Here is a 25,719-nt window from a genome sequence, read left to right as displayed (position 1 = left end):
AGAACGTTGTATATGATTATACCTTGTGGTGAAAGAATTTCTTGTTGTTGAGTAAGCAAGCTTAGGTTTTATTCCAGAGTAAAGTTTAAGGTAGGTTCTCTGTCTTTATAGGATCGTAATTCTCAAAGGCTCTTAAACACATCCTCTGTTTTAAAAAATGTGGCAAAAACCTCACATTTTATGTGCTATAGTGAGATTTGTTGCCTTATGACTTCTGCTGTATTAATTAAAAGCTGAAAAGCATTAAATTTTTTTTTTTTTTTGTATTTTTATGTTTCAGGGGAACATTTTAGACTTTACAAAGAAACTGAGCACAAGCATACACCTGCTTGTATTTTAACAGCTGCAGAGAATTTATTTATCTGGAAGGGACATTTATCTGCAGGACCCAAAAACAGAGGGTCATTTAGTCATGCACTGCTTCCAGGAAGAGCTGTTTTCTCTCCCTCTTTGTGTCGCCGTCCCCCAAAGGTAGAAAGTAGCAGCAGTAAAACACGATCTCTCTCTTCTGAAGCCTGTAAGGAATGCCGAGACTTTTATCGTCCGGTGACCTGTCAGGGTGTGTGGCAGGCATTCCCTGAGTCTGTCCAAAGCCGACCTCACGCATCCTCGGCCCTGCCGGTGGGGGGGTGCCATCCTGGGCTGTGAACCTCTCACCAACTCCCACTACGTTATCAAAGGATAAGGAGAGTGGGAGAGAGAGTTTAGGAATCCAGAGTGTTCTTTTCAGCTCATGCCACTTAGTCAAGTCAAACATTATTTAAATACTTGCTTTTTGATGGTGTGCTATGGACTGAAGAGAGCATTTTTCTTTAATGAGTTGTAATTGAGAAAAGAAAACACAGGTGATAGATTCTGAAATATTTACTTACTTTGGAGTGCCGAGTGAGACATTAAAATTTTACATTCTGTTGGGGAGAGCCAAGGAGAGGTTGTGGTCAGGAGGGGATCCCCGCAGAAGTACTGGGCCACACGGAGGCATAACTCCAAAAACTTTCTGTGTAAGGTCTCAGCAAAAGAAAGTTATTTCAGCGGAGAAACGCAAATTGTAAACATAGATCATCTGTAGGAAAAGTAGCTTCCCACAACTTGTGGTCATTTTGATTTTTTTCTACATAAAATATATCCAGAATCAAGTGATTTCTTGGGATGCTAATAGGACTAGACATTCATTGAAAATATTTATTGAGCCAGTAAATACTGAACTTTTACTTCTGAAATGCCTACCTCACTGGTTTCTCTAGAAACAGGTTTTAACTTAGTACTACTTTAAGTTTCCAACATTTCAAATAAAAGCGTGTAAGATGCAAGTTGAGAAAAGCAGTAGAAAACCATAATGCATGCATGAATTGTTGCAGGATTCCAGTTTAAAGTGCTCTCCAGTCGGAGCTGGGTGGGACAGCAGCGGAGAGGACACTTCCTGAGTGACGTGTGTCCTGGGCTCCTGCTTTTTCCCCCGGGACGGGAAGCAGCCTCTCCTGAGACTGCACAGTGCCCGCTGGTGTAGGCTGGCAATCCTGTCTGGTTTCTGTGCGACCATGGGGGGTCACTTTCTCTTCAGGGTTCTGTAGACAGGGCTCCAAGGCGATGATGCCGATGATGCGGGGAAGGAAGGAAGGGTCGGGAGTGGCAGGCGGAGGGACGGGGACCTCCCAGCGCCTGCGAGAGAAGGGTCCCGGATGGCACAGCAGTGACCTGCCCGGCACGGTGTCACCAGGAAGCCGAGATGGGTGCCGAGTGAGCAAGGAAGAGCGATTCAGCCCAGTGATGTGAGTTTATCGGAAGTAAACAAGGGACTGAATTTAGATGGAATCCCCTTAAATCATGGTGCTTCATTCTTCCCCATTTACCCATTGGTTGTATTTGGATGGCCACTCTGGGCCAGCTCCTGGTGAGAAAATACTTAGTAACCGTCTGCTGTGTGTGTGGGGCACTGGTGGGTGCAGGAAAGGGTACCCCACTTGCTGGGAGCTCCCCTTCCCTGAGCTAGTTTCGGGGTGGAAAATACGGAAGAGAAGGTGAGGCTGGGATTTCAGCAGGATAAGGTGGCCGGGATGGTCACTCTAGACTGGACGCGGGTTGGGCCGGGCCTGCTGAGACGGAGTGGAACCTGTCACCTAGTCAGAACCGCAGGCCTATGGAGCCTGTCACCTAGTCAGAACTGTGGGCCGCGTGCATAGGCTGAGTGGCCTGCAGGGAATGCAGTGCCCCTGAGGGGGGACAGCAGGGAGGGGCCGGCATCTCCTCGATGAGCACAGACCCCTGCGCTGCTGTGTGGAGAGTAGGTTGTGGAGGTGTGGGGAGGGGGGAAGGGGAGGAGTGGGGGGTGGAAGGTCCATGGACAGCTACCTGGAATGGGGAAGAGCCACACCTTGTCACCCCAAGGGCCCAGCACATAGTGTGAACTGGGCGGGAACTTGTCAACCTTAGGTTTTTACCTAAGGTAAACTGGCAGGAATGTGTTTATTTGGAAATAACAACAGAGAATTGCAGGTTGGGGACAGGCTGGCTTTGGGACAACCATAGGCAAGTCCAACAAAGAGGAGAGGAACGTTATTTTATGGACAAAAAGGAAGTTGGGAGGGGTTGTTTTGAACCAAAGTCCACTGGAGAAGCAGTGGGGTTGAGGGTGATGGTGGTTTCTCAGTGGCTGAGCTGTGGGGGGGCGGGGGGATGCCCACACATCTTCCCCATGGGGCCTGAATTCAGGATGCTTTCCTGTTGGGTCTGTAATTGACAGTTCTTCCTGTGATTGACCTTGAGCGGTACAGCTCCCCCTTCCAGCCTCCCCTTCTGCATCCAGAATCTGCTTTAGGGATGTTTCTCTGTATTAATCTTCACAACACTCAATTGACACATGTTGTCGCCTGCTTGAATAACTTGCTCGGGTGGTACAGATGCGGAGAAGTGTCAAGGTGAGAGTGGAGACAGGACGGCCTGCCTGGGGTTGGGAACAGGGCCGGATGTAGTAAGGGGAGACCTCTCCGAACCCACAGGCTCCTCCCTGCGGGACCGAGGGGAAACCAGACTTCGTAGAAGAAGAAAGTTCTAAAGAGCTCAAGACGAGCCTACGTCTCTGTGGTTCTGTGAAACCGAGCGGGGCCAATCCGGTTTCTTGAGGAAGCCCTAACCTTGAAAACGTTTGACCACGGGACCACACCACCTGGATGGCTTCTGATGGTTTCACCTAAAAGTTCCTTTACCAGTTGTTTTTAATTCCACGATGCTTCGTTTTATTGCCAGAGATACGTGTAGCCTGACATCTGGGAGATTACAGTCCGAGTTGCCGTAGTTCTACAGGGTGTCCTGCCATTGCTTCTCTGAACCACAGCAAGACGTGGAGGGTTTGTGATACGTGGGTAATTGTTAGTAACTTGCTGATTTCCAGAAAAGGGGCACTATTTTGGGTCACTTTCATTTTAAAGGCAGAAAAGTCTTACCCCGGTACCTGTGGCTTGCTGCTCTCAGCAGCTGGAGACCTGGGTGTTGTGGCCAGTTCTTTCTGCTTTTCCTGTTTTTTAATGTTTATTTTTGAGAGAGAGAGAGAGAGAGAGAGAGAGAGAGAGAGGCAGCGTGAGCAGGGGAGGGGCAGAGAGAGGGAGAGACAGAATCCGAAGCAGGCTCCAGGGTCAGAGCTGTCAGCACAGAGTGCAGTGCAGGGCTCGAACTCCTCAACTCGCTGAAGTTGGATGCCTAACTGACTGAGGCACCCAGGCGCCCCTTCTGCTTTTCCATCCGTGCACCCCCCCCCCCCCCCCCCCCACCTGTGTCATGGGCCCTCTCCTGCGCTGTCACTCCGCTGCCTAGGCCCTCTCCTTGCCATCTTCGTCCCCGCCCTGCTCTCTGCCCCTTTAGTCTGTTCCACGCACTTCCTCCGTGTGGTTTTCCTGAACCGAAGTCTGCGTCTTCCTTCTCCAGCATGCTCCAAGACTGATTTCTGTTACGGCATATGGGAGAAGCTCCCTCTGCAGAGACGGAGTGTCCGTCATCCAGCCCAGTGGGTTTCGGCCCTTTGGTGTCATCCGGACACTTCGTTCCAGGGTGTCAGGCCTCGCAGAGGAGGTGGTAGAGTCAGAACACCGAACAAGGCCGTGTCGGTCGGGCCGCCACTCGCTGGCCTGCCTTCGGAATTGTGTTGTCCTCCTAAGAGCCGCTCACACCTGGGGTGTGCTCCCCGGGGGGTCTGCGTGAGGACCGTGGGCAGGGCCGAGGCCAGCGTTCCTCTTGTCACAGCAGGCATACGCCGTCGTACGTTTCTGCCCATGACGCTCTGCTCCCCGTGACCGTGACCGTGCTGTAGCTGTGTGCGCGTGTGAGATGAGGCCCGTGCGCCGGGGCGTCCGCAGCATGCCTGTGCCTCACGGGCCGAGCGGTGACCCGTCCCTGCCTGTCCGTCCAGTCTCACTCCGCCTGCACGGCCCAGCAGCCCCGGAGTGCAGTCGTCACCGCACGCCGCTGTGCTTGTGTGCTGTCTCTGCCCGGATGTTCCTCTTCCTGCTCGGCTCACTCCTGTCGGTTCCGGTTCAGCGGCACGGTGACAGGGTGGCCTGTCTCTGTCCCAGGACGCTGTGCGCACCCGGCGGGCGGTTCTCCCGTGCGTCTGCCTGTCGGCCCTGCGTACACCTGGGCGTTTTGGCACCCGGAGCGTGCTGGACTCTTGTGGGGACTTGGTGCACATCGTTCCGGCGATTGTCCTTGGGGACGCTAGTTCTCGCCCGCTTCGTATATGTCCATCGTTGGCTTGGCTTTGAGCTTCCTCAGGGTTCCCAGAGCTGACGTCTCGGAGGACAGAGCCGGAGGCGCTGGGGGGAGAACTGGAAGCAGTGGGTTGCTCGTGCTCCCGGTGTCCTGGTGGATCAGGAAGATCGTGTGCTCGGTGCGGAAGAGCAAAGAACAGGACGAGGAAGTGCCTTTACGTGCAGTGGCTGCGGTGCCCAGTTTAGAGGAGAGCATTGGCAGCGGCAGGGAAGGAGGGGTTGCAGGTGCGGAATGACGCAGTTCAGAGTTTAGTCCTCTTACTTTATTTGTTGTTTATGACGGATGGTGAGTACAGAGCGGCCTGGAGCGAGTGTACTTGGGGTTTGAAGTCTGTCTAAGTCTGGCGTCGGGCACGGTTGAAAAGGAGGGAACAGATTTTCCTTCTTTATCATTTTTGTTTTTAACTTTAGAGACCACAAATGGGGAAGGGGTAGAGGGGGAGGGAGAGAGAGAGAGAATCTTAGGCAGGCTCCATGCTCAATGTGGAGCCCGATGCGGGCCTTGAACTCGTGAATGGTGAGATCATGACCTGAGTCGAAGTCAAGAATTCAACACTCAACAGACTGAGCCACCTAGGCGCCCCTGGAACAGATTCCTCAAGTTACCCTCAAATAAGCAGAGTGCTCTGTTTCTTCTTAGAGACGGCGTCTGGCTTTGAGAAAGCTCACAGAAGTTGCACCGTGTGTTCGGGTAGTAGCTCACTCTTTTTTTTTCTTTTAAATGTTTCTTTCTTTATTTTGACAGAGAACCCCAAGCAGGCTCTGCTCTCTTAGTGCACAGCCCAAAGCGGGTCTGCATCTCATGACCATGAGATCATGACCTGAGCTGAAATCGAGAGTCGGATACTTGACCGGCTGAGCCCCCCCAGGCGCCCCGGAGCTCACTCTGGGTCGTGTTTTGCTCTCCTGCTGACTCCCGTGTGCCGTGGAGCTTCGCCTCTCTGACCCACAGTGTCCGTGCAGCTCAGCGAGCATGTTTGCGGTTTGTGATACTAAGATAGCAAGGTAGTTCGGGGGTGGAGGAAACCTTAGGGCCAAAGCCTCCGGTCCTAAAGGAATGTGTAGACCAGTGAGGCAGATAAGACAGGGTACAAACAAGTGCAGTGTGAGTAGATGTTGGACAAAGAGAGTTTTCTTCTGGCTGGAGGGTGTGTGTGTGCGTGCGTGTGAGTGTGTGTGCGCGTGGAGGAGGAGGAGGAGCTGGAGGCACTTTTAAGGTCTCTGAATTATCCTAGAAGAATGGGGTGGCTTAGACGGTAGGGAACAGGGTGTAGGGAACAGCTGAGCTAATCTAGGGAGGTGAGTGAGGAAAATTGTGGGTGTTTAGATTTCTCATTTGATGATTTGAGGCTGTCACTTAAACTACGTTCCGTGAAATTTGGACTGTGCAGAGGTAAATGCCAGGGCACATGGAGGTGGTGTGTCCATAGTGTTATCAGGTTAGCTCCTGGCGCCGTGATCGTTCCCGACTCAGCCCTCGTGTGCGGCATCTTCCCCTGGAGCGTCCTCGCCCCTGCTGGCTGTGACAGAGGTCATTCAGCAGTTGGGACTGGGAGGGCTCAGAACCAGGAGCTTCTCCAGAGGGACTCACGTTGGGAGGAGGACCAAGTCCCGGAGGTGACTGCTCTGTCGCTGTGGGTACGAAGTGGGGGTGTGATCTAACACCCGAGACCAGCGTGCAGCGTTCTGAGACCCTCTTTCTGTATGTAGAGAACATTTCTCCACAATAAAGTAGCCACTTCTACTTGTTTTACTGTTTTTTTCTGGCAGGGTGATCATCTCAGACAGTGACGGCGCTCTGGATGACACTCAGTGGGTCCTGAGTGTTCAGTGATTGGTATCGAGACTTCATGTGTTGTTGATTTCTAGATTCTATTCACTGGCTGTAGTGACCAAAAGAGTAAAAAAAAGACACCCAGTGATGATTTTATGATTTTGCTTTAAATAAGTCAGATTTGGCCTTAGAAACTGATGGACTGATTTTGAAACACACCATAAGAAAAAGCAGTGCGCTTAGCGTAGGTCTCAGTGTCGCCGGCCCTTGGTGGAGCCTGGGACATGTAGCTCCTGGAAATTGGGAGGTTTTAAAAAGCAGCTTTAGGGCCTTGAGGGTAAACTGCAGGCAGGAGTCCTCGCGGCTTTCACGGCAGCGGTGCTGACTCTGAACACGCAGGATGGTGGCCGGTCCGGGGTGGCCAGCCTGGGAGGGGGCGGGGCAGAAAACCCCAGGAGCCAGGGAGGCCCTGAGTCTCATTTCTGCCTGGGCCCGGTGTCTGGGTGCGTTTGAGAGGTTGAAGAAGCTTTGGCTGATGTTCCTTGTCTTAATCGAGTCCCCTCTCTAAGTGATCGTGTGGAGGGAGGTGTTTGTCTTGACCAGGTTACGGGAGGCCTGGTGGCAGTCTCTTCTGGAGGGTACTCGGGGGCCCTCCTCCAGGAGGGGTAGCGCACAGTGTAGAAGTGAGGTGACGGTTTCCGTTTCTCTCTGCACAGCTGAATATTAAAGCCCAAGCCATGCAGACCCTTCCCTGATCTTCCAGCCGGGAAGTCCTTAGCTGGCTGTCCTTCCGGCGAGTTTCCTGTGCGTTGTAAGGTCTGGGGAGGATTCATATCACCCCTTTTATAGGTCGTTCATTTTTCTCGAAAGGACATTTTTTTCCCGCTCGTATTCTTTTTTTTCTTCGGTAGACCTGAGGGATCTCAGTTTTGAGAAGTCAAAACTCGAAGGTGTTGTTGCAAAGCTTCGTTGCCTTTCGGTGACCAGGAGCATCTTCCGCTGCTGGTTCCTTTTTCTTTCTGTGGAACTTGACGTCGCTCTTTAAATCCCAGGAATAAACTTTAGCCTCTGGCACAAAGTTAATTTCTTGTAAATGCCGTAGCCAGTTTTTTTGTATTTCCTCTTGGGAAAGTCTTCCAAATTTTAATCGGAGATAATGCCTCCTTGGAGATGAATCATTCTTATGTAAATAGCAGAACATTATAGTCACAGCGAATACAAGTCCTCTAAAAAGGGAGCTCTTAAAAATAAGTCTGTGACCCATTCTTTTTAAATGAAAATTGTCTGGGACTTTGGATTTTTGGAAGGGCAAGTCTCCTTCAGACGTGACTTGGGCACGAATGGCTGTGCAGAGTGTGGAGGGCTGGGCGCCACTTAGTGTGAGGAGTGCGTGTCTTCTCTGGAACCTTCTTTCCTTTCAGATGGAGCACCTGACGAAGTAGATGCAAATAATGGTCACGGTTGCATTTTTAATGAAGTGTTTTCACATTCTTTCATCACAGTGTATGTTAAGGGTACTTTTCAACTGAAATTACCGTGAAAATATATTAACGTTGAGATTGTAAAAATATTAAAGTGACATCTATCCCTTTTCTCCTAATCAGTGATTTTGTTTATTCCATACAAGCCAGTTTGTATGTATGTATAATTTAAGTGCTTATAATCCACAACTTGACGTGATTCTATTTGGTAACTTTATTTTCACCGCTGACCCCGTATTCATAGTAGTTGGTCGCTGGATCATAATCCTTCCAGCAAAGGTATTTAAACTTACTTTCTATGTCGCTGGATATTTAGTTTTCCAAATTACTGTTCATGGATCTAACACCGTAGGGAAAATCTTCGGGCATTTAGAACTTTTCTTCGTTTCAGTTATTTCTTTGGGATGCATTACCGCATGTAAGGTCGTGAGGTATACATAATTCTATGGCTTTTGACACATGACCATTTTACTTTCCAAAAGGGTTTTGACAGTGTATGTACAGTGCCATCATCATGTCAGGGGTGAACCACTGTCCTACAGTCTCATCTCTGTTGGATCTTTTAATCAAATTATGAATTTAATAGTCGTAAGTGGTACTTCATTGTTGTAATTTATTTAAAACCATTATGTTCTCCCAGGGATTGCCATTCGTGTTACCTCATGTCCTCCGTCTGTTGTGTCCTCTGCTCTGATAGAGTTTATTGTTCATTGAATAATCTCTTTGTGGCTCATCTGATGAAAAGTGAAGTTCCTGATTGACGGGTTGGGCAGGTTGGGCAGGTTGGAAAGACGTCAGCATGTCTCTGCCCCTGAGAGGGGCTGGTCTGGGGTTGGCTTCTCCCGTCTCCCACGTTGTCCACCGCGGCGGTTCACGGCCCTGGTGCTGTAAGGTGCATCTGCGAGGGCTCACGGGCCTCCTTGACCTGGTTGGTGCTGCACACTTCGTGATGAACGTGGGTCACCTCCGAGGCTCCAGGAGGTGCAGCTCCGCCTGTAGCTGGGGTTGGCCAGAGCGGTCAGGATGGGGGAGCGGCTTCTGAGGGCCCCATTTCTCTTGCTTCCCTGTGGGGAAGGGTGTGATGAAGTCATTTCCGTGTTCTTGAAAATACAGTGTTTTACCAACGTGTCGGGAAAAGATGGTATATTTGGAAGTAAGTTAACTATAGATTAGTTTTTATTCTTATAATTTCCATTAATTTGTGCATCTGCTGAAACGTCAGTGTGTCTCCAGTCACGTTCAGTTTTTTAATTTCTGAATTTACATGTTACCTTCAGTCTCCTCCATCTAGCTTAGTAGTAAATTGTTGTCTCCTGTTTCCACGTGCAAATTTTGTCTCCCTTAGATTTTATATCTTACATAGTGTGAGAAATGAGCCCACCGACCCATTCAAGGGGGGGAAGCGGAGCCTCGGAGCACAGTGAAACGAGGCTTTAACGAAAGTTCTTGCAAGAGCAGGTGTCTGCCGCGCGGACAGGCACACCCAGGGCTGTTACAGCAGACAGTTTATCCCCGAGCGGGACGCTGCACCTCTGGCTCCTCATTGGCTGATACTGCAGAGGTTACAGCCTTCCCCGGAAGTGGCCTGTGCCCACGGAAGGCGAAAAGTAGTCTGATTGGGACAAGCGTACATTCCTTGAGGTGACACAGAGACTTCAGTTCTTTGGCACATGCTCGTTGCAAAGCCTGTGAAAATACGCCCAGGAAACGGAGGGGAAGAGCCAGGAAGTGAAGTTTCTAGGGGTTTGGGACTCCATTGTGGGGAGGGGGCGGGTGTCACACACATTTCCCATGGGTCGTAAACCTATTGTTTACTGGACGGCACAGCTTTTATTCGGTATTTCCGAAAATTAATCATCTCATTTCTCACAATCCTCTTTGCTAAGTTGATTCCCTTTTCATTTATAGGTTATTTTGGGCACAAGACACAGACTTTTGTTTCTTAAGAGGAATCTTACGCCCGAGGGGTTTGCTGTGGTCAGAAGCTCCCACCCAGCATTGTTCTAGAATATGTGTGCTTTGTTTTTTTTTTCCCCCACTCAGGGACCTCAGGGCCTAACCTTTTCCCTCTCTGCCTACTGAACTCCATCTTTTCTGTCATATTCCCCCCTTTGAACATGTGACTCCTAACTGCCATTAGGAATTGGGACAACCCACCTTAACTGCTTCCTGCTAGAAGGGGGGCGGTGACAGGGGTACGGCAGTCAGGGCAGGTTCAGAGGTCGATCCAGAGGTTCTAAATAACGGGAGGGCATCAGGAATGTCTGGGCTAGTAGAATTTTCTTATTTTTCTGGCGTATGCAGTGGCTTCTACAAATGACATGAAAAAAGAATATTAGACCAGCAAGCGTTAATATTCCAAATGCAATGCCTCCTAGGGAGGAGGTCACACCATGGGAAGTAGCCATCCAGAGAGTCCCTGACGTGTGTGGTCAGGTTTTTTTTGTTTTTTTTGTTTTAAATTTAACTAGCTTTTCCTCCCTCTTCCACATTTATTTGGATCTTTTGATATTATTGCTTAGAATAATTAAGCATTTGAACTAGTTTTTGGTTCTCGATCCTCAATCTTCCTTTGGCCATCCGGTTTCCATAGGAATAGCTCCACAAGGAGTATTTAACTTTACCTCGAGGAAAGATTGATCTTCGATATCCAGATTACTCTAAGTTCAGGCAGTTGTTTATCCGTCCTGGAGCTAGCAGCACTGTCGTCCCTAATTCAGTCAAGTGTCCCTTTCTAGCAAGGGAGTGGGGCTCTCTGACATTATCAAAAAGAATGTGGAAAAAAAAAATCTCTCCACATGCACCCTGGGGGCAGAGAGAAAAATTTAGTCATACGTTTTCTAGAAACGCCTCTAACTGTTAACGCTGTGTTTGGATGGTTGGCCTGGAGTGGAAAGGAGGACAGAAAAGGCGGCTCCAGAGTCAAGAAGGAACTCAATTCCTTCTATTTCCAGAGTTACCCGAGGCTCTGGGTTTCCAGTGGACATTTGTTTCGGGGGAGCCACCATGATGAGCCCCCCAGGACCCATCCATTCCCTTCAGGGACACGGGTTATCTGAGCTCTGGCAGATTGAGATCCCCGAGGGCATGCAGATCTCCAGTGACTGTCTCCACACAAGGGGCACAGCTTACGGGGTTTCCACTTCTCTTGTCCCCTCTGAGAACATTCTTGTTTCCAGTGCCCTGAATGGCCACGTAAATGGCACTTGGTGCCAGGACCTCGGTCGGGAAGTCTGATCTGACATAGTACGCAAGGTCGTGATGAAGGCCTTAGATTTTTCTTTTTAAGCCTCCTTTCCTGTTCCGGATTCTCCTCTTGATCTCGGTTGTAATAGATCCACTTGTTAGCTCATAAGAGCTCCTCCAGGGTCCCTTCCGGGCCAACAGCCAATTTTTGCAGCTTCCTTCGAATATCTGGGGCTGGTTGAGTGACAGATCTGTCCATTAAAATCATCTCAGCTTCAGGGGTCTCGGCTAAATATAGCCGTATTTTAACCTTTAACCTTTCCAGGAAGGCTCTCGTCCTGTGTCTGTAAAATAGCGACCGACTTAGCATAATTTAAGGGTTTCACCTCAGACGTCCTTTAATTTCTCCAACATACAAGCTTGGAAATGGTAGTGATACAGTTCCCCAGTGGGATTATCATAGTTCCAAATTAGGATGTTGGGGCAGAACTGCCTGAACCCCAGTAGGGAACTGGGAGTTCTTGAAGGACCTCCAGCCCCGTGGTAATTAAGGAGCTCCTCGTCCCCATATCTCTCAACGGCTGCCAGAACACCACACTTCCCTGTCTCATTAAGAGTCTGATTCAACAAAAACATTGTATCTTTCCAGGTCAACTCAGGAACATAACTAATATTCTGAAAAGTCTCTATATACCTATGAGGGTCATCAGAAAACGTACCTATTCTTTTATCTGTCTTAAATCTTGCAGTGAAGAAGGTACTTGTAATCTTATGGTGGTGCCTCCCTGTGTCCCCCACTTCCTGCACCCTAGCTTCTTGTAGGGGAAACACGCCTGTTACACTACGGGGAGGGCCTGGGTAAGGTGGGCAGCAGGGAGCAAAAGTGCACGGTTTTTAAGTCTGGATATGTAGATTGAGGACCTGAGCAGGGGGAGGTGGAGGTGGAAGTCCTCCCCTCTCCTGTCTCTGGTCTGCTGTGGGTGCAGCAAGGCGCCCTTAGTTCCCTCCTTTCATTGTTGTGAGCCCTTGGAAAGGGTTGCCAGTAGGCCGGGATCGACCTTGTACGTCCCTCGATTTTCTCTAAGGCTCCAAACACACTGAACCTAGGGACTTCTCCCTGTTTCCCTTCACGTTTGCAAAACAGGTCACACTGTAGGATAGCATTATAATTGATAACTTCCCCCTGGCGGCCAGGTTTCTTCCTCCAGTTTGTATCAGGGCCAGGCCTCGGTGCAAAAGAAAAGGAGTCCCTTTTTCTGTAGGGTTTGTGGATCAAAACCATGCCAGGTTTTCAGAATGCATCCTAAAGGGGTATTGGCCTTGGTTGGGGAATTGCCCATCTATAGGAAGGAGGAGGAAAAGGTGGCCTTCATCTCAGTTTCCTATAGCTGGCCAGGAGAGGCCTCATCTTTTGACCCTGTTGGCCAGGAGAAGCCTCATCTCCTGGCCCTGCGTTTTGGCTGTTTGACTGGTAACAGAAAGCCCTACTTTCTGTCAGTCTTGTGCAGAGAGCAGTGGCTCCTACCCAGGCTTGACTCTGCCTCCGAGAGCTGATCTGTCTTCCCCAGTTTCTCCTCCATGCTGTATCCCGCCTACAGGACGTTGGGGGTATGGACTGTGACCAAGCAAGACTCCCCTTGGTTGTAGGATGCACTGGTTTTCTTTTGGCCCAACAGTAATTTACATATCGATAGTTGGCTGTTGAGGAGGGGTTAAAAGGGCCAAGGTCTTTAAAAGGGCCAAGGTCTGTTCCCCTGCCTTTTTCAGCAGTGCCCTGGTAAACGTGTTCCAGCCATGTGGATATGCATTTTCGGCATACACTGGGCTAAGTGTAGCAAAATGGCCCCATGAATCCCAGTAAAAGCCCTTTGTCCGTCCCCCATGTCGTTCTAGTATGCTGGAGGAAAGGGATTATGCTCTCTGAGACTGAGGACATGTGGGATCTTCTTTAGTCCCCAAGGACTCTCCCTTGGGATGCCTTTTAACCCACTGGAATCCATTCAGATTGCAAGATCTAAAAACAAAACAAGATGAAACTGATCTTTTTTTGTAATACTGGCCTCAGTTCTCCTTAGGAGATGAGGAAAAATGGCCCATTAACGGGACACTGCATTTTAATACAAATCTCTTCTGTAAGAAGTAGGGCAAGTGGACTGAGGTACCTCGTGTCCAGGCTTTCTGGCCTTCAATCAGGACCCAGAACTGAGGGCCTTTTGCAGACTGTGTTTGCCCAAATGTGCTGGCCAGTAAACTCCTTCCTGATGCTGGATGATTGTCTGAAAAGGCCTCCGAATAAACCCAGGTTGTCTCCGGAGGCCTCGCGGTGCTGTGTCTGCGTCCTCCGCTCGGGGTCTGTGGTCCGGTCCCTCTCTGCTTGTCCTCCCAGAGGCTCCAGAGTGCCACATGGGGGGGGGCTGCGGGGTCAGTTCTCAGCTCTGAGTTCGTTGGGCTTCGTTTGAAACACTCTCTCGACTTGGTTGCTGGGCCTCACACTCCTTGGGGTAGTTTCTGTTTCCTTGGTGGCGCCTCAGTCCTTGGCGGAGCGCTTGCCCGCTGTCGGGGGTGGGTGTCTGCAGGTCACGGGCCAGCTCCAGGCACAGCCCTCGGTGCTCCTCAGTGTCTGGCCCCTCAGGCCTCGTGTCCTCTCGCCCCAGGCAGGTGGTCGTGTGTGTGTGTGTGTGTGTGTGTGTGTGTGTGTGTGTGTGTGTGTGTGTTGCAGCCTCCTTGGCCAGTCCCTGTGTCTGGTAGGCAGCTCCCCTTTGACCCCGATGGTCCGGTCCGTGGGCGCTCCCCTGCCGGCCCCCTCCTCCCCTCCTTGAGGCTCTCCGGGTGCTGAGACCTCACAGCCAGGCTCCCGCCCCTGCCCCGCGTTCACATCCCGCCCCTGCGCCGTGCCTCCTGTTGAGCACATCTCCTGGCCCAGCCTTCAGATCTGTCCGCGTCTAGCCGTTTTCACCACCCTTGCTGTTCCCTGCCGCTCGGGTCACCGTCCATTGCGGGTGCTGCGTGTCCCCTGTGTCTGTTCACATAGTAGCCAGAATGATTTAAGTGACGTCACTTCGCCTCCCTGTTGGGAATCCTCCGATGACCTCTTGTTAAAAAAGAGAAATGGAGATACAATTCACATACCACCACTCTGAGTGTGCCCTGCAGGGGTTTCTTTCCACCTGTTGTGCAACTGGCACACTAATTCCAGAGCATTTTCGTCACGCCTAGAGAGGCCCTGTAGCTGTCAGTGGTCCCTCACCGCGACCCTGGCCACCACTGGCGCCTCTGCCTCCAGTGGGCTCTCCACTGGAGTCCACATTCCTTGCTCTGGCCTTTGAATGGTGGTTTCCAGTCACGCGCAGACCCTCGGCCCCCTGCCCGGTTCCACGCAGGCGCTGGGGGTGCAGCCCTGCAGCCCGTGGCGGACAGCCCTCTGTCCACACCCTGGCATGAGGACCAGCGGCCTCATTGGTTCCTCTGTCCTTTGCTCTCTCTACGCTGACCCTGCTCTGCCCCGGGTGTGACCCAGCCCTTCCTCCAGGCCCTTGGGCTCCCTTTCCCCTTAGATGGCTGCAGACTGGGACCGCGCAGATGCGTGTGGATTGGAGGATTGTGGTCCTGAGCCCCTCCAGGTTCACTCTGCGTCCTCCTTCCTGCCCTGTGCTCCCAGAGGTGGGGGTCCCTCTCCGCACGGCCCCCTCTGTTTTGAATTTTGTGCTATGTGCTGTGTTCGCTGTTTATTTTATTATTTTTAAAAACTTTTTTATTTTTTAAAATTTACATCCAAATTAGCATATAGTGAAACAGTGATTTCAGGAGTAGATTCCTTAGTGCCCCTTACTCATTTAGCCCATCCCCCCTCCCAAAACCCCTCCAGCAACCCTCAGTTCGTTCTCCATATTTAAGAGTCTCTTCTGTTTTGTTCCCGTTCCTGTTTTTATATTATTTTTGTTTCCCTTCCCTTATGTTCATCTGTTTTCTTTCTTAAAGTCCTCCTATGAGTGAAGTCATATGATTTTTGTCTTTCTCTGACTAATTTCACTTAGCATAATACCCTCCAATTCCATCCCCATAGTTGCAAGTGGCAAGGTTTCATTCTTTTTGATTGTCGAGTAATACTCCATTGTGTGTGTGTATATACACATATATACACACATGTGTATACATATATACATGTATATACACACATGTGTATACATATATGCATATATATGTATACATGTATGTGTGTATATACATGTGTATACCACATCTTCTTTATCCATTCATCCATCAATAGACATCTGGGCTTTTTCCATACTTTGGCTATTGTTGATAGTGCTGCTATAAAATGGGGGTGCCTTCAAAACGTGTCCCTTCAAAACAGCATACCTGTATCCCGTGGATAAATGCCTAGTAGTGCAATTGCTGGGTCGTAGGGTAGTTCTCTTTTTAGTTTTTTGAGGAATCTCCATACTGTTTTCCAGAGTGGCTGCACCAGCTTGCATTCCCACCAACAATGCAGAAGAGACCCTCTTTCTCCACATCCTCGCCAACATCTGTTGTTGCCTGAGTTGTTCATGTTAGCCATTCTGACAGGTGTCAGGTGGTATCTCATTGTGGTTTTGATCTGTATTTCCCTGATGGTGAGTAATGTTGAGCATTTTTTCATGTGTCGGTTGGCCATCAGGATGTCTTTGGAGAAGTGTCTATTCATGGCTTTTGCCCATTTCTTCACTGGGTTATTTGTTTTTGGGGTGTTGAGTTTGATAAGTTCTTTATAAATTTTGGATACTAACCCTTTATCTGATATGTCATTTGTAAATATCTTCTCCCATTCTGTCGGTTGCGTTTTAGTTTTGCTGATTGTTTCCTTCGCTGTGCAGAAGCTTTTTATTTTGATGAGGTCCCGGTAGTTCCTTCTTGTTTTTGTTTCCCTTGCCTCTGAGTGTTCGCTGTTTATTAAAGGTGGTTTCCACCTGAGGACTTAGTTTGTTCACTCGATGGCCTGTAAGTACTGAACGAATGGGAAGGATGTTGAAGACGTAAGCTGGCTGGCGTGGTGTACGCTATGGAGGTGACGGCGGATGGACACTCCCTCGTCTCCGTCCGGCATCGTGTCCAGCTGTGCTGTCCGAGGTGGCTCTGCGACATGCAGGACCAGCTCCAGGGTTCATCCGTTCATACGCCACTGCTGGGTGCTTGGTGTGCACCAGGCCCCGTGCAGGGTGCTGAGGGTGCAGCATTGACTGTCAGAATGCCGGCCCGTGTGGAGCTGACCCTCTGGAAGGGAAGATGGAGAGAGCAAAGTTAAGTAAATATAATGTGCGCTATGTTAGTGACTATGCCAAGGAGAGCACAAAGCAGGGAGTATGTGCGCGGGTGCGGGTGGTGTTGGGATTTTCTGGAAGGGTGGCCAGGGAAGGCCTCACTGGGAAAGCAACATTTGAGTGCAGACCTGAGGGGGGCGGAGGGGGGGCAGCTTGGTGGGCTGCAGACGGAAGGGCAGGTGCACAGGCCCCCAGGACCCGGCATGCATGCTGCGTGGGAGGGTCACGGACACGGGGCAATGGGGGGTGCTGGAAAGGTAACGGGGGCAGCTGCTGGTGTGCGCAGGTCACAAGTCAGCTAATCCACACAAACTTCCCACGTGATGCAGCCACAGCCGCAAAGCCCTGCTTCCTCCTCCCGAATTTACTCTGTATCCACAGAGTTGGGGGGTTCACACGCAGCACTACACCCCCCCCCCCACCCCCTCATTTTGTCACCAGATCTGGTCCTGTCTACGGAATCTCTCCTTATGCACTGCCCTCATTCAGGCCCTCACTTGGTGCCTGAACTGCTACCTGCGGCTTGCAGGCTGCTGTAGAGAGCTGTCCTGAGCCGTTTGGGTGCCGGAGACTCTTACTTTGAAGGGGAGGACCGAGATTCAGTGATGTGATTTCCCTAAGGCGGTCTAACTAATTATTAACAGAGCTGGGGGTAGAGCCCAGACCTCTTGCCCAGGAGTCTGGAGCAGTGCCACCCGGTTCTCGGCCGAGGACTTCGGGACACCTGCTGTAGTCCGTACCCCAGAGGACCTCTTTGCACGTGGTAGGTAGACGTGGGGTTGGCCTCTGCACTCGCCCCTCACGCCAGGGCTGTGGCTCTTCGGGGTTGGTAACCTGCAACAGCCTCTCGTCATTCTTACTTGTGATCCTGCTTAAAGTAAACAAAGCTGTTGTTTCCCAGATAGTAAAGTTTGGGTGACTGGCGCATAGAGCATTTCCCAGTTTTCCTGGTATTTTCTTGCCGTAGGCCGCAGCCTTAAGGGTAAGGCTGGATCGGAAGAGCAGAGTTGACTGTCATTTTAGTGGCCAGGCGGATCCTTTCCGTGAGTCCTCTTTGTTTATGAAGAGAAAACAGTGCCTGCTCCGGCTCTCAGGGTTGACGTGAGTCTCTGAGGTCCCACAGGGGGACGCGGGCCGGGCCAGGCGCCGGGACCTGTCGCAGCCCCCGGTGTGCCTAGGGCACAGACTGCCCACAGAATGTTCCTGCAGTTTAACGGACACCTTAAGCCCGTTGTTTACGGTAAAAGCGTTCCTGTTTTCGAGGCGCTCGGGTTCAGGGAGAGCATTGGTGTGGGGAACGCTGCCGAGTGCCAGCTCCGTCCGTTACTGTCATCTGCCCCGGTGATTCTGTCTAGGCTGCGTGGGTGTGCGTTCACGGGCTGCCTTTCTGGCCGGGTGAGGCCTGGAACCATGTGTCTTTATTAATAGAGCTCGTTGGGGTGTGAAAACCGGATAGAGTTAGCTTGGAAGCTTCTCAGCTCATCCTGGGAGAGGGTGCAGGATTTTTCACGTCGTACGTATTGTTGCAACGGTGCCCACTGTTGGAACGTTTCTGGGTTACCTGCTCGTCCGCTCCGGTCTTCCGGGTTACTTTGCACGTGCACGTGCTCCTGTGCGTTGAGAGCTTGGACTGTCCGAAGGGGGGGACTGTGCCCTGCAGAGGACACGGGCGGGGCGAAGGAGGGGCTGCAGGGTGCCCGGGGAGTGCGTCCTGCCGTGCGTGTGCCCTGTCCCGACCCAGCCCTCGTGGCGTCCTGCGCTGCCTTCTTGCAGGGAAACGTGTGCTGCGGCTGTCGCATCCAGCCTGGGGGGCGAGGGGGTGTCCGGGCAGGGGCAGCCGGGTGCTGTGGGCGCCGGGACTGCCCCGTGATCTCGCGTGTCCTTGTGCACGCGGTGTGCATCCTGCTCCTGCTGCTGCTGGGTGGCCTTACAGCCCGAGCTTCTCGCGGTGCTTAGTGGTGGTTAATTATGTTTACAGAAGGCGTGCTGGTCCACAGGTTGATGTGCCAACGACTCTGCCTTTCTCTTTGGGGAAGTATTTCCACAGGATGGATGCCCGCAGTTGGGCCCCTTTGAGGTGGTTCTTTATCCTGATGCCTGTCGACTGGCGTGGAGTAGGCACCCCCGGAGTTGAGGGTGCCAGGGTCGCTTGCCTACGTGGCTGGGCTGGGAACGGACGACATTTTGGGGGGTAATCGAATGGGTGTGAGAGTTTGCACTCTTTGCTCTATCAGTGTTAAGATACAGCGTCTGCTCTTAGAAGGAGAGGCTTTGCTAACGGGGTTAGATTCCAGCCTCTGCTGCCCGAGTGTTTACGAGGTCAGCCAAGTGTTACCCTAAGAGTCGTTCTGCTCGTACCTCGTCGATGGAGACTTCGGGCTGTAACATAGGCATTTGATTTGATTAAAACGTTTTCGCCCCAAAACCACAATGGTTTGAGTAGGTGATACACGCGCGTGGTGTAAATACTAGATTTCCCTCCGTGTTCTGCCTCCTGCTTCCCTTCCCCACCTCTAGAGCGACATGTGTCACGTTCTAGGTCTCCCTCCAAAGAGCCTGCGCACGTCTGGTGGCCCGGCCGCTCTCGGGATTGGTGGGCAGCTCTGTTTCCAGGACGGGTGGGGCACACACCACGAACCGTATGAGTCTATGATAAACAGATGACAGACAGCGTCACAGAAAGACTCGGTTTGGCCTTTTGTGTGAGCCGGTTTGACCGAACGCCAGGGACCCCAGGGGCTCTGCAGGCTGTGTGCCGCGGGGGGCGTGGGGGGGGGATGGCTGCCAGCACATACGCATTTGGACGGGGACTCTGGGGACAGGAATGGACGCTGACAGCTGCTGTCTCTCTCTCGGCAGATGTTCCTCACCGTGTTCCTCAGCGACAACGAGCAGCACTTCACCGAGGTCCCTGTGACCCCCGAAACCACGTGCCGAGATGTGGTGGATCTGTGCAAAGAACCCGGCGAGAGCGAGTGCCACCTGGCTGAAGTGCGCTGCGGCTCTGGTACGAGGCGGGCACCCTGCGTGCCCCTTAGGCCGCGTTGTGTGGTTCCTGGATTGTAGACGTGGCGGCACACGTGCGTCGGGAGCGCGTCCGTCCAGCTGTGGTGGGACACACAAAGCCTTTCTGCTCTTTCTTTCCCTGCGATACACTGAAGCCGCCATGGTGTGCGCGGTCAGAGGACAGGCAGGTGATGCACCGGTGGAAGCTTCCGGTAAACCGTACGGTGCTCACGAGGTGCTTTCTGGGTGCTTGGAGTTGACTGAGTTAGAGATGTGAGGCGTCCCGAGTGTGTCGCCCTCTGCACGTGTTTGCAGGTTTTTAGGGAAGGCGGTCGGTGTGGCGTCACCGTGGTTGGGGGGGGGGGATTGAAGTCTTGGGTACTGTTTTAAGCTTTGAGATCAATCCCTCACTCTAGTTCTTTGTATCTTTGTAGCCCTGAAGCGGGACAGCCTGCTCTTCTTGCCCCTGAGGAGTTTGTAGATGGAGTAATTTTCCGTCATTTGTGCCTCAGTCCTGTGCAGCCTGCATGAGCGCCCCCTGCCCCCCGGCCTCCTCCAGGGCTGCCCGGTGTCCCGGCGCCGGCCGCACACCGTGGGGACTGGGTCCACGCCGTTCCCGATGCTCCGGTGGCCCAGGCAAGACCTCCTGGTCACCTTTGGTCGACTCGCTTACGGGTGGGCGTCCTAGAGGTCTCGTGCCCTCTCCCTGGGTCACTTCCTCCCTTCCCCCCGCAGGGGAGCTAGAGTAGACCATTTGCTAGAGGGGCCCGAATGGTAGTCTGACTTTCCTCTTCTCAGTGACTTGCTTTCTGCTTAGAATCAGATCCACACTCTGATCTTGGACTGTGGCTGCCGGATACTGGCTCCTCCCCGTCCTCCTGCAGCTCTCTGGTGTTCCTGAATGATCCCCGCTCCTTCCCTCCTTAGGGCCACAGGCGCCGGCTCCTTTACTGCCTGTGTCGCTCTCCCTCCAGGTTTTGCCGCCTGGACTTCAGCTGAAATGTTACCTCCTGCTGAAGTAGCTGTGATGTCACCCTGATCTGCCCCTCTGCTAAGACACGTCACGCTGGTTCTTGAGCGTTCATGTCTCTTGCCGCTTTAATCCCCGTGGCCCCACACAAGTGCACTTGAACGTCGCTCCCTGAGAGGAGAGGCCTTGCGTGTCCCTGTCATTGGTGTGCCCGGCTCAGGGGAGGGCCTGGGGTCTGGCGGTGCTCAGTGAGCACTTCCTGAGTGAATCTGCGCACTGCTGGATGCTTCTGGCAGCCTCCTTGCATCAGAAGTGACCTTGTTTATGGTTTACTAGGGGTTATCGGAAGCACCCATTGTGTGCCCCTCACCTTCTCTCCAGACCCACCTGCCCTTCCTCCCTTTTCCTAGAGGAAGAGGCATCCCTCTCTTTGTCGAGGCTCAGTGTCTCCTGGAAACTCTGATTCTACCTGTTCTTTCTTCTCTGTCTTGCTCACTTGAGTTCCTTTTACTGTGTGATGATGATGTTTAGAAGATTTTCTGTCTTCTAACTTATGTTTTAGTTTTTTAAAGTTATTTGGAGAAAGATAGAGCAGGGGGGGGAGGGGCAGAAAGGAGGAGACGAGTCCCAAGCAGGCTCCACACTGTCAGCGCAGAGCCTGACGTGGGGCTCGAATTCACAAACCTCGAGATCATGACCTGAGCCAAGATCAGTCAGAGGCTGAACCACCCAGGAGCGCTCTTCTAGTTTTTAAAATAAATGACAGCACCTGAACGTATTCTTTGTTGTAAAAGAGGAAATAATATAGAATAGAAGCGCGTCCCTACTCTCATCCCTCAGTTCTCCACGTAATTGCTCCTTTTTAAAAATTATTACTATTTTTAATGTTTTATTTTACTTTTTGAGAGAGCGTGAGCTAGCGGGGGTGGTGCAGAGAGAGAGAGGGAGACACAGAATCCGAAGCAGCTCCAGGCTCCGCTCTGTCAGTGTAGAGCCCGAGGTGGGGCTCGAGCCCATGAGCTGAGAGGTCGTGAGCTGAGATCCAGAGTAAATGCTGGGCCACCCGGCACCCCCCTGGGTTTCCATTTTCAGAGAATTGTTTCCCTGTAGCCATTGCTCAGGTTTCCCTTGGCTTTTTTGCCTCTTGATCTGTAGGCGTTAAAACCAAAACCAACTACTCTGCAGCCCGGGTCTCTCTGTGTGATTTACAAGGCTTCTTCTTTACTTTGAGGCTGTGAACCTGCTCTCCTGGTCCGTAAAGCTGGTTTTAGTGGTTTCTGTCCTTCCTCCATCAGTCTGTGACTCGTGAGAGTTAGGGGGCCGGTTCTTGTCTCCAGACAGAGAGTGAGTTGTTCTGAGTGCCCCTCCGATCGGTGCTCTCTTCCTTCCCGATGTGAGCCGTCTCTGTGTCCGTGGTAGCTCTCGTGCCAGGTTCACTCCTGCCAGCTTCCGTCAGTCACTTGTGTCTTTTGTTCACAATAGAACCAAACTGTTCTAATTACTGTGTGGTTTTAGTGTGTGTTAGGGATCGGTAAGCCAGGTGTGCATTTCATTGTTCTGCTTTTTTTGTTTTTTTCGAATATTTGTTTATTTCTGAGAGAGCGAATATGTGTAGGCGTGAGAGAGGGGCAGAGAGAGAGACAGAATCCCAAGCAGGCTCTGCACTGTCACGGGGCTCAAACTCACGAACTGTGAGATCATGGCCTGTGCCGAAATCAAGAGTCAGAGGCTTGACCGACTGAGCCTACCCCCCACCCCACCCCACCCCCAGGCACCCCTGTTTTTTCAAAGAATACCTGAGCTGTTCTATATATTTTTTTTCAGGTACAATGTAGAAGGACCTTAAAAGGTTCCGGGAAAAATCCTATTGGGATTTGGATGGGTTATAGTGAATTCGTAATTCATTAGAGGGTTGCTGGTGTGGTGCTCTGGTTAGGAGCAAGATCTTGGGTATCAAGTCCTGTCTCTGCCCTTTACTAGCCTTCTAACCTCACCGTCCTCCCCGGAATCCCTCCCTGGAATCCATGGCAGGCCCCGCTCACCTGGGGCAGGGGGTGTGGGCAGGGGGTCTGCAGAACCCGAAGCGTGCTCCTGCACTTGCGGTCAGTCCTCCCGGCCAGCGGGACCCCGGCTCCCAGACCTGCTGAGCAGTCCCCCCATGGGGACTGGGGTTTCTTCACTTTCTTGACTTGTCTCTTGGCTCCTGGAGCCTGGGGGTTTCACCTCATTTTTCTGAAAGCGCGCGCGCGTGTGTGTGCGCGCATGCGTGCGTGCCTATGTTGGGTGAGGAGGTAGAAGGTCTGCTCAGAAGTGCTTTTGGGGGTGTCTTTCTTGTCAGGGGTGTTCCTTTTGGGGGGGTCTTAGAATTTCTGTGGCTTGTGGAAGAGACGGGACCTCTGAACTCCGCGTGTTGTTTTACCGTGACTGGAAGCACAACGGTACTTTGTTGGAGCTGACGGGACTGAGTTCAGGGTCAGTCCACAAAACGGGCTGCCTGTTCTCCGCCCTGTGGTCGCTGCAGGTGCTGGCGTCGTGGTCTCGGTTACCGGCAGGCGCGCCGAGTTCTCGCCGGCCGCTTCAACGTCCTCACGTTGAGTAAGTAGCACACTGACGTCACTGGAGCTGCTCCGATTGGGAGCAGTTGTGTCCGCGAGCAGTAGGTTTGGTGTTTATATCCAGATCCTGGAGATGACAAGGTATTTTGAGGGGAGCTTACAACCATGGTTTCTCCTGAATTTCGCATTTATTAGAGTGTTTAGCTGTGTCCTTTTGTCTCTAGAAAAGTTTGACAGCTGTCATTCTCACCGGAAGAGGGGCCGAATAGACATGCAGCGAACGATGTGGGGGGTTGGGGTACCGGCCCCCCGGGGCACAGTCGAAAACCCGCATGTGACTTTCAGCTACCCCCAAACTGCTTCCGGCCTGCTGTTGCCCGGGAAGTCCGGTAGCCCATGTTGTGTGTGTCGTGTGTATTACACACTGTTCTTCAGTCAAGGAAGCTAGAGAGAAGATGCTAGTAAGGAAATCATAAGGAACGTGGAGCGCCTGGCAGTAAGTTAAGTGCTCAGTCAGTTAAGTGTCCTCTTCGGCTCAGGTCATGATCTCCCGGTTCCTGAGTTCGAGCCCCCGCATCAGGCTCTGCACTGACCGTGCAGACCCTGCTCGGGATTCTGTTTCTCCCTCTCTCTGCCCTCCTTGGCTCACATTCTCTATCTCTCTCTCAAAGTAAAGAAACAGTAAAAAAACAAAAAACCATAAGGAATATTTACAGGACTGCCCTGTATTTATCAAAAAAATTCCCGCATAAGTGGACGTGGGCAGGTCATAGCTGTTACTCAAGGGTCTATTGTGTTTTCAGTGCAGTAAGCAGCCTTTTGTTAGGAAACGGGTATGTCTGATTTTTTTTTTTTTAACATAGTTTATAGAATTATAACTTAAAAATAGCCTAATAGGAAGACTAGGCTGTTTGGAAAGTTATTTTTAATTTCTTGTTTGTGTGCTTAGAGAGCCCTAGAACATCCGAGTTAGAAAGGACCTCAGAGACCATCCTGTGTCACAGTTGACAGACTTCAGAAATCCCTCGAGGTCACCGGCGGCTAGTCCATCAGGCACTGAGCTAGAGTCCCGTGCTGCTGGCGGCCGGCCCTGACCGGTTCGTCTTTCCTGTGCCCCCCGGTTGGACACGGACTGTGTGGAGCATCTGTGACACTGTATTTCTAAGGGCTCTTTTATTTTACTTTTTAAAAATTTTTTTGAAGTTTATTCATTTTTGAGGGGGGGGGGGGTGAGGGACAGAGAGAGAGGGAGACATAGGATCCGAAGCAACTCCAGGCTCCGAGCCATTAGCACAGAGCCCGACGTGGGGCTCGAATTCACAAACCACAAGATCGTGACCTGAACCCAAGTCTGACACTTAACCGACTGAGCCACCCAGGTGCCCCATCTAAGGGCTCTTTTAATGGGAAAAAAGTTATCTAAGACGCTAAGTGTTCCCATCAGCAGAATCTGCACGAAGGATGGGAGCAAATGCCCTTCGTTGGACCTGCAGGTCACATGATGTGTTTGTTTCCATAGAGCGTCCGGTTGCTGATAACGAGCGCATGTTTGAGGCTCTGCAGCGGTCTGGAAGTCAGAGGAACGAAGTTCGTTTCTTCCTTCGTCACGAACGGCCCCCCGGCAGGGACACAGGTGGGTAGCTTCATGTGAATCTGAACAGGGCTGTGGACTTTGCTTGCTTTGGAGGGGGTGGGGGGTGTCGGGAGCCTGGTGACTTGAGTGAGGGTGCAGGAGAGGGAGGGAGTGGAGGCCTGAGGACGGCCCAGCTGCCAAGACCTGACCGCCAGGGAGCCAAGGGTGTGGTTTGCTTTGATTTGTGGTGTTTGAAGAGGGGAGAATCGGGTGGAAAGGAGTCCCTAGAGCAGGAGGTGGAAATTTGGGGGCGGCGATGTGTGCTGGCGGGTCCCTGAGGAGCGGCGCCCTCAGCCCGAGAGACCTTCTCCTGGGTGCAGAGGGAGAGAGGACAGATGCGGTTGGCGGTGGTGTGGGGTTTGGAGGAAGGGCTTCTGGTCGTCTTCTCTGAGGTTGGGGGGGGGGGGGCACAGAGGCCCACGTGAGCCGTCACAGGGAACACAAGAGCGTCAGCTAGGGACTCGGGACACCGCGGATCCCAGACCCTGGGCTTTCCTTCTAGCCGGGCTCTGCAGTCTGGATGTTGGAAGAAGACGGTTAGATTGCCCCAGAGTTGGGATTTTGCCGGCCCAATCGGGAGGAGGACACAGACGGCATCTGAGCTGGTGGGAAGGGGTGGAGGGGAGCTGCAGGGAGAGGCTAGGCAGGGGAGGAGACTGCGGTCCCGGGTTCCTGAACAGGTGCAGTGACGGGAAGTTAGGGTCCGAACCCAGACCGTCTAAATTCAAGATCCCAGAGGGAGAGCACTTGTAGGGGATTTGGGCCAGGAGATGAGCCAGGGTTAGGGGCTGAGAGGCGGGCTTTGGACGGAGGCTGTGGGGGTCAGGTGGTCACAGCTGTGGGGATGAGGGTTCTCACCGGGGCGTGCAGATGAGGTAAGGAGGGAGAAGACGCCAGTGGAGGGACGCCGGGCCGACCATGGCTGGACCCTGAGGGTGGAGCCGTCCTGGGGACCCTGAGGGGCTCTGTTCCTGGGGGAAGCCCCCCGATAAGTGGGAGTACTAAGTATTTCTAAAAGTGTGAGAACCTTTAAAATGGGAACTTGAGGGTTTGTGATCTC

General features: G+C 52.0%; 1 protein-coding gene across 1 annotated transcript in view; it reads left to right on the top strand.

The window, feature by feature from the left end:
• Positions 1–25,719, top strand: part of TP53BP2 (tumor protein p53 binding protein 2) — a 53,391-nt gene that overhangs the window by 4,740 nt on the left and 22,932 nt on the right. Inside the window, 2 exon segments of the mRNA XM_042926272.1 lie at positions 19,355–19,502; positions 24,546–24,659. Coding sequence (XP_042782206.1) covers positions 19,355–19,502; positions 24,546–24,659 — 262 coding nt within the window.

Source organism: Panthera leo, chromosome F3 (assembly GCF_018350215.1).
Source record: "Panthera leo isolate Ple1 chromosome F3, P.leo_Ple1_pat1.1, whole genome shotgun sequence".
Taxonomy (NCBI): domain Eukaryota; kingdom Metazoa; phylum Chordata; class Mammalia; order Carnivora; family Felidae; genus Panthera; species Panthera leo.
The sequence above is the reverse complement of the archived record's forward strand: the minus strand, read 5'-3'. Positions and strand labels throughout refer to the sequence as shown.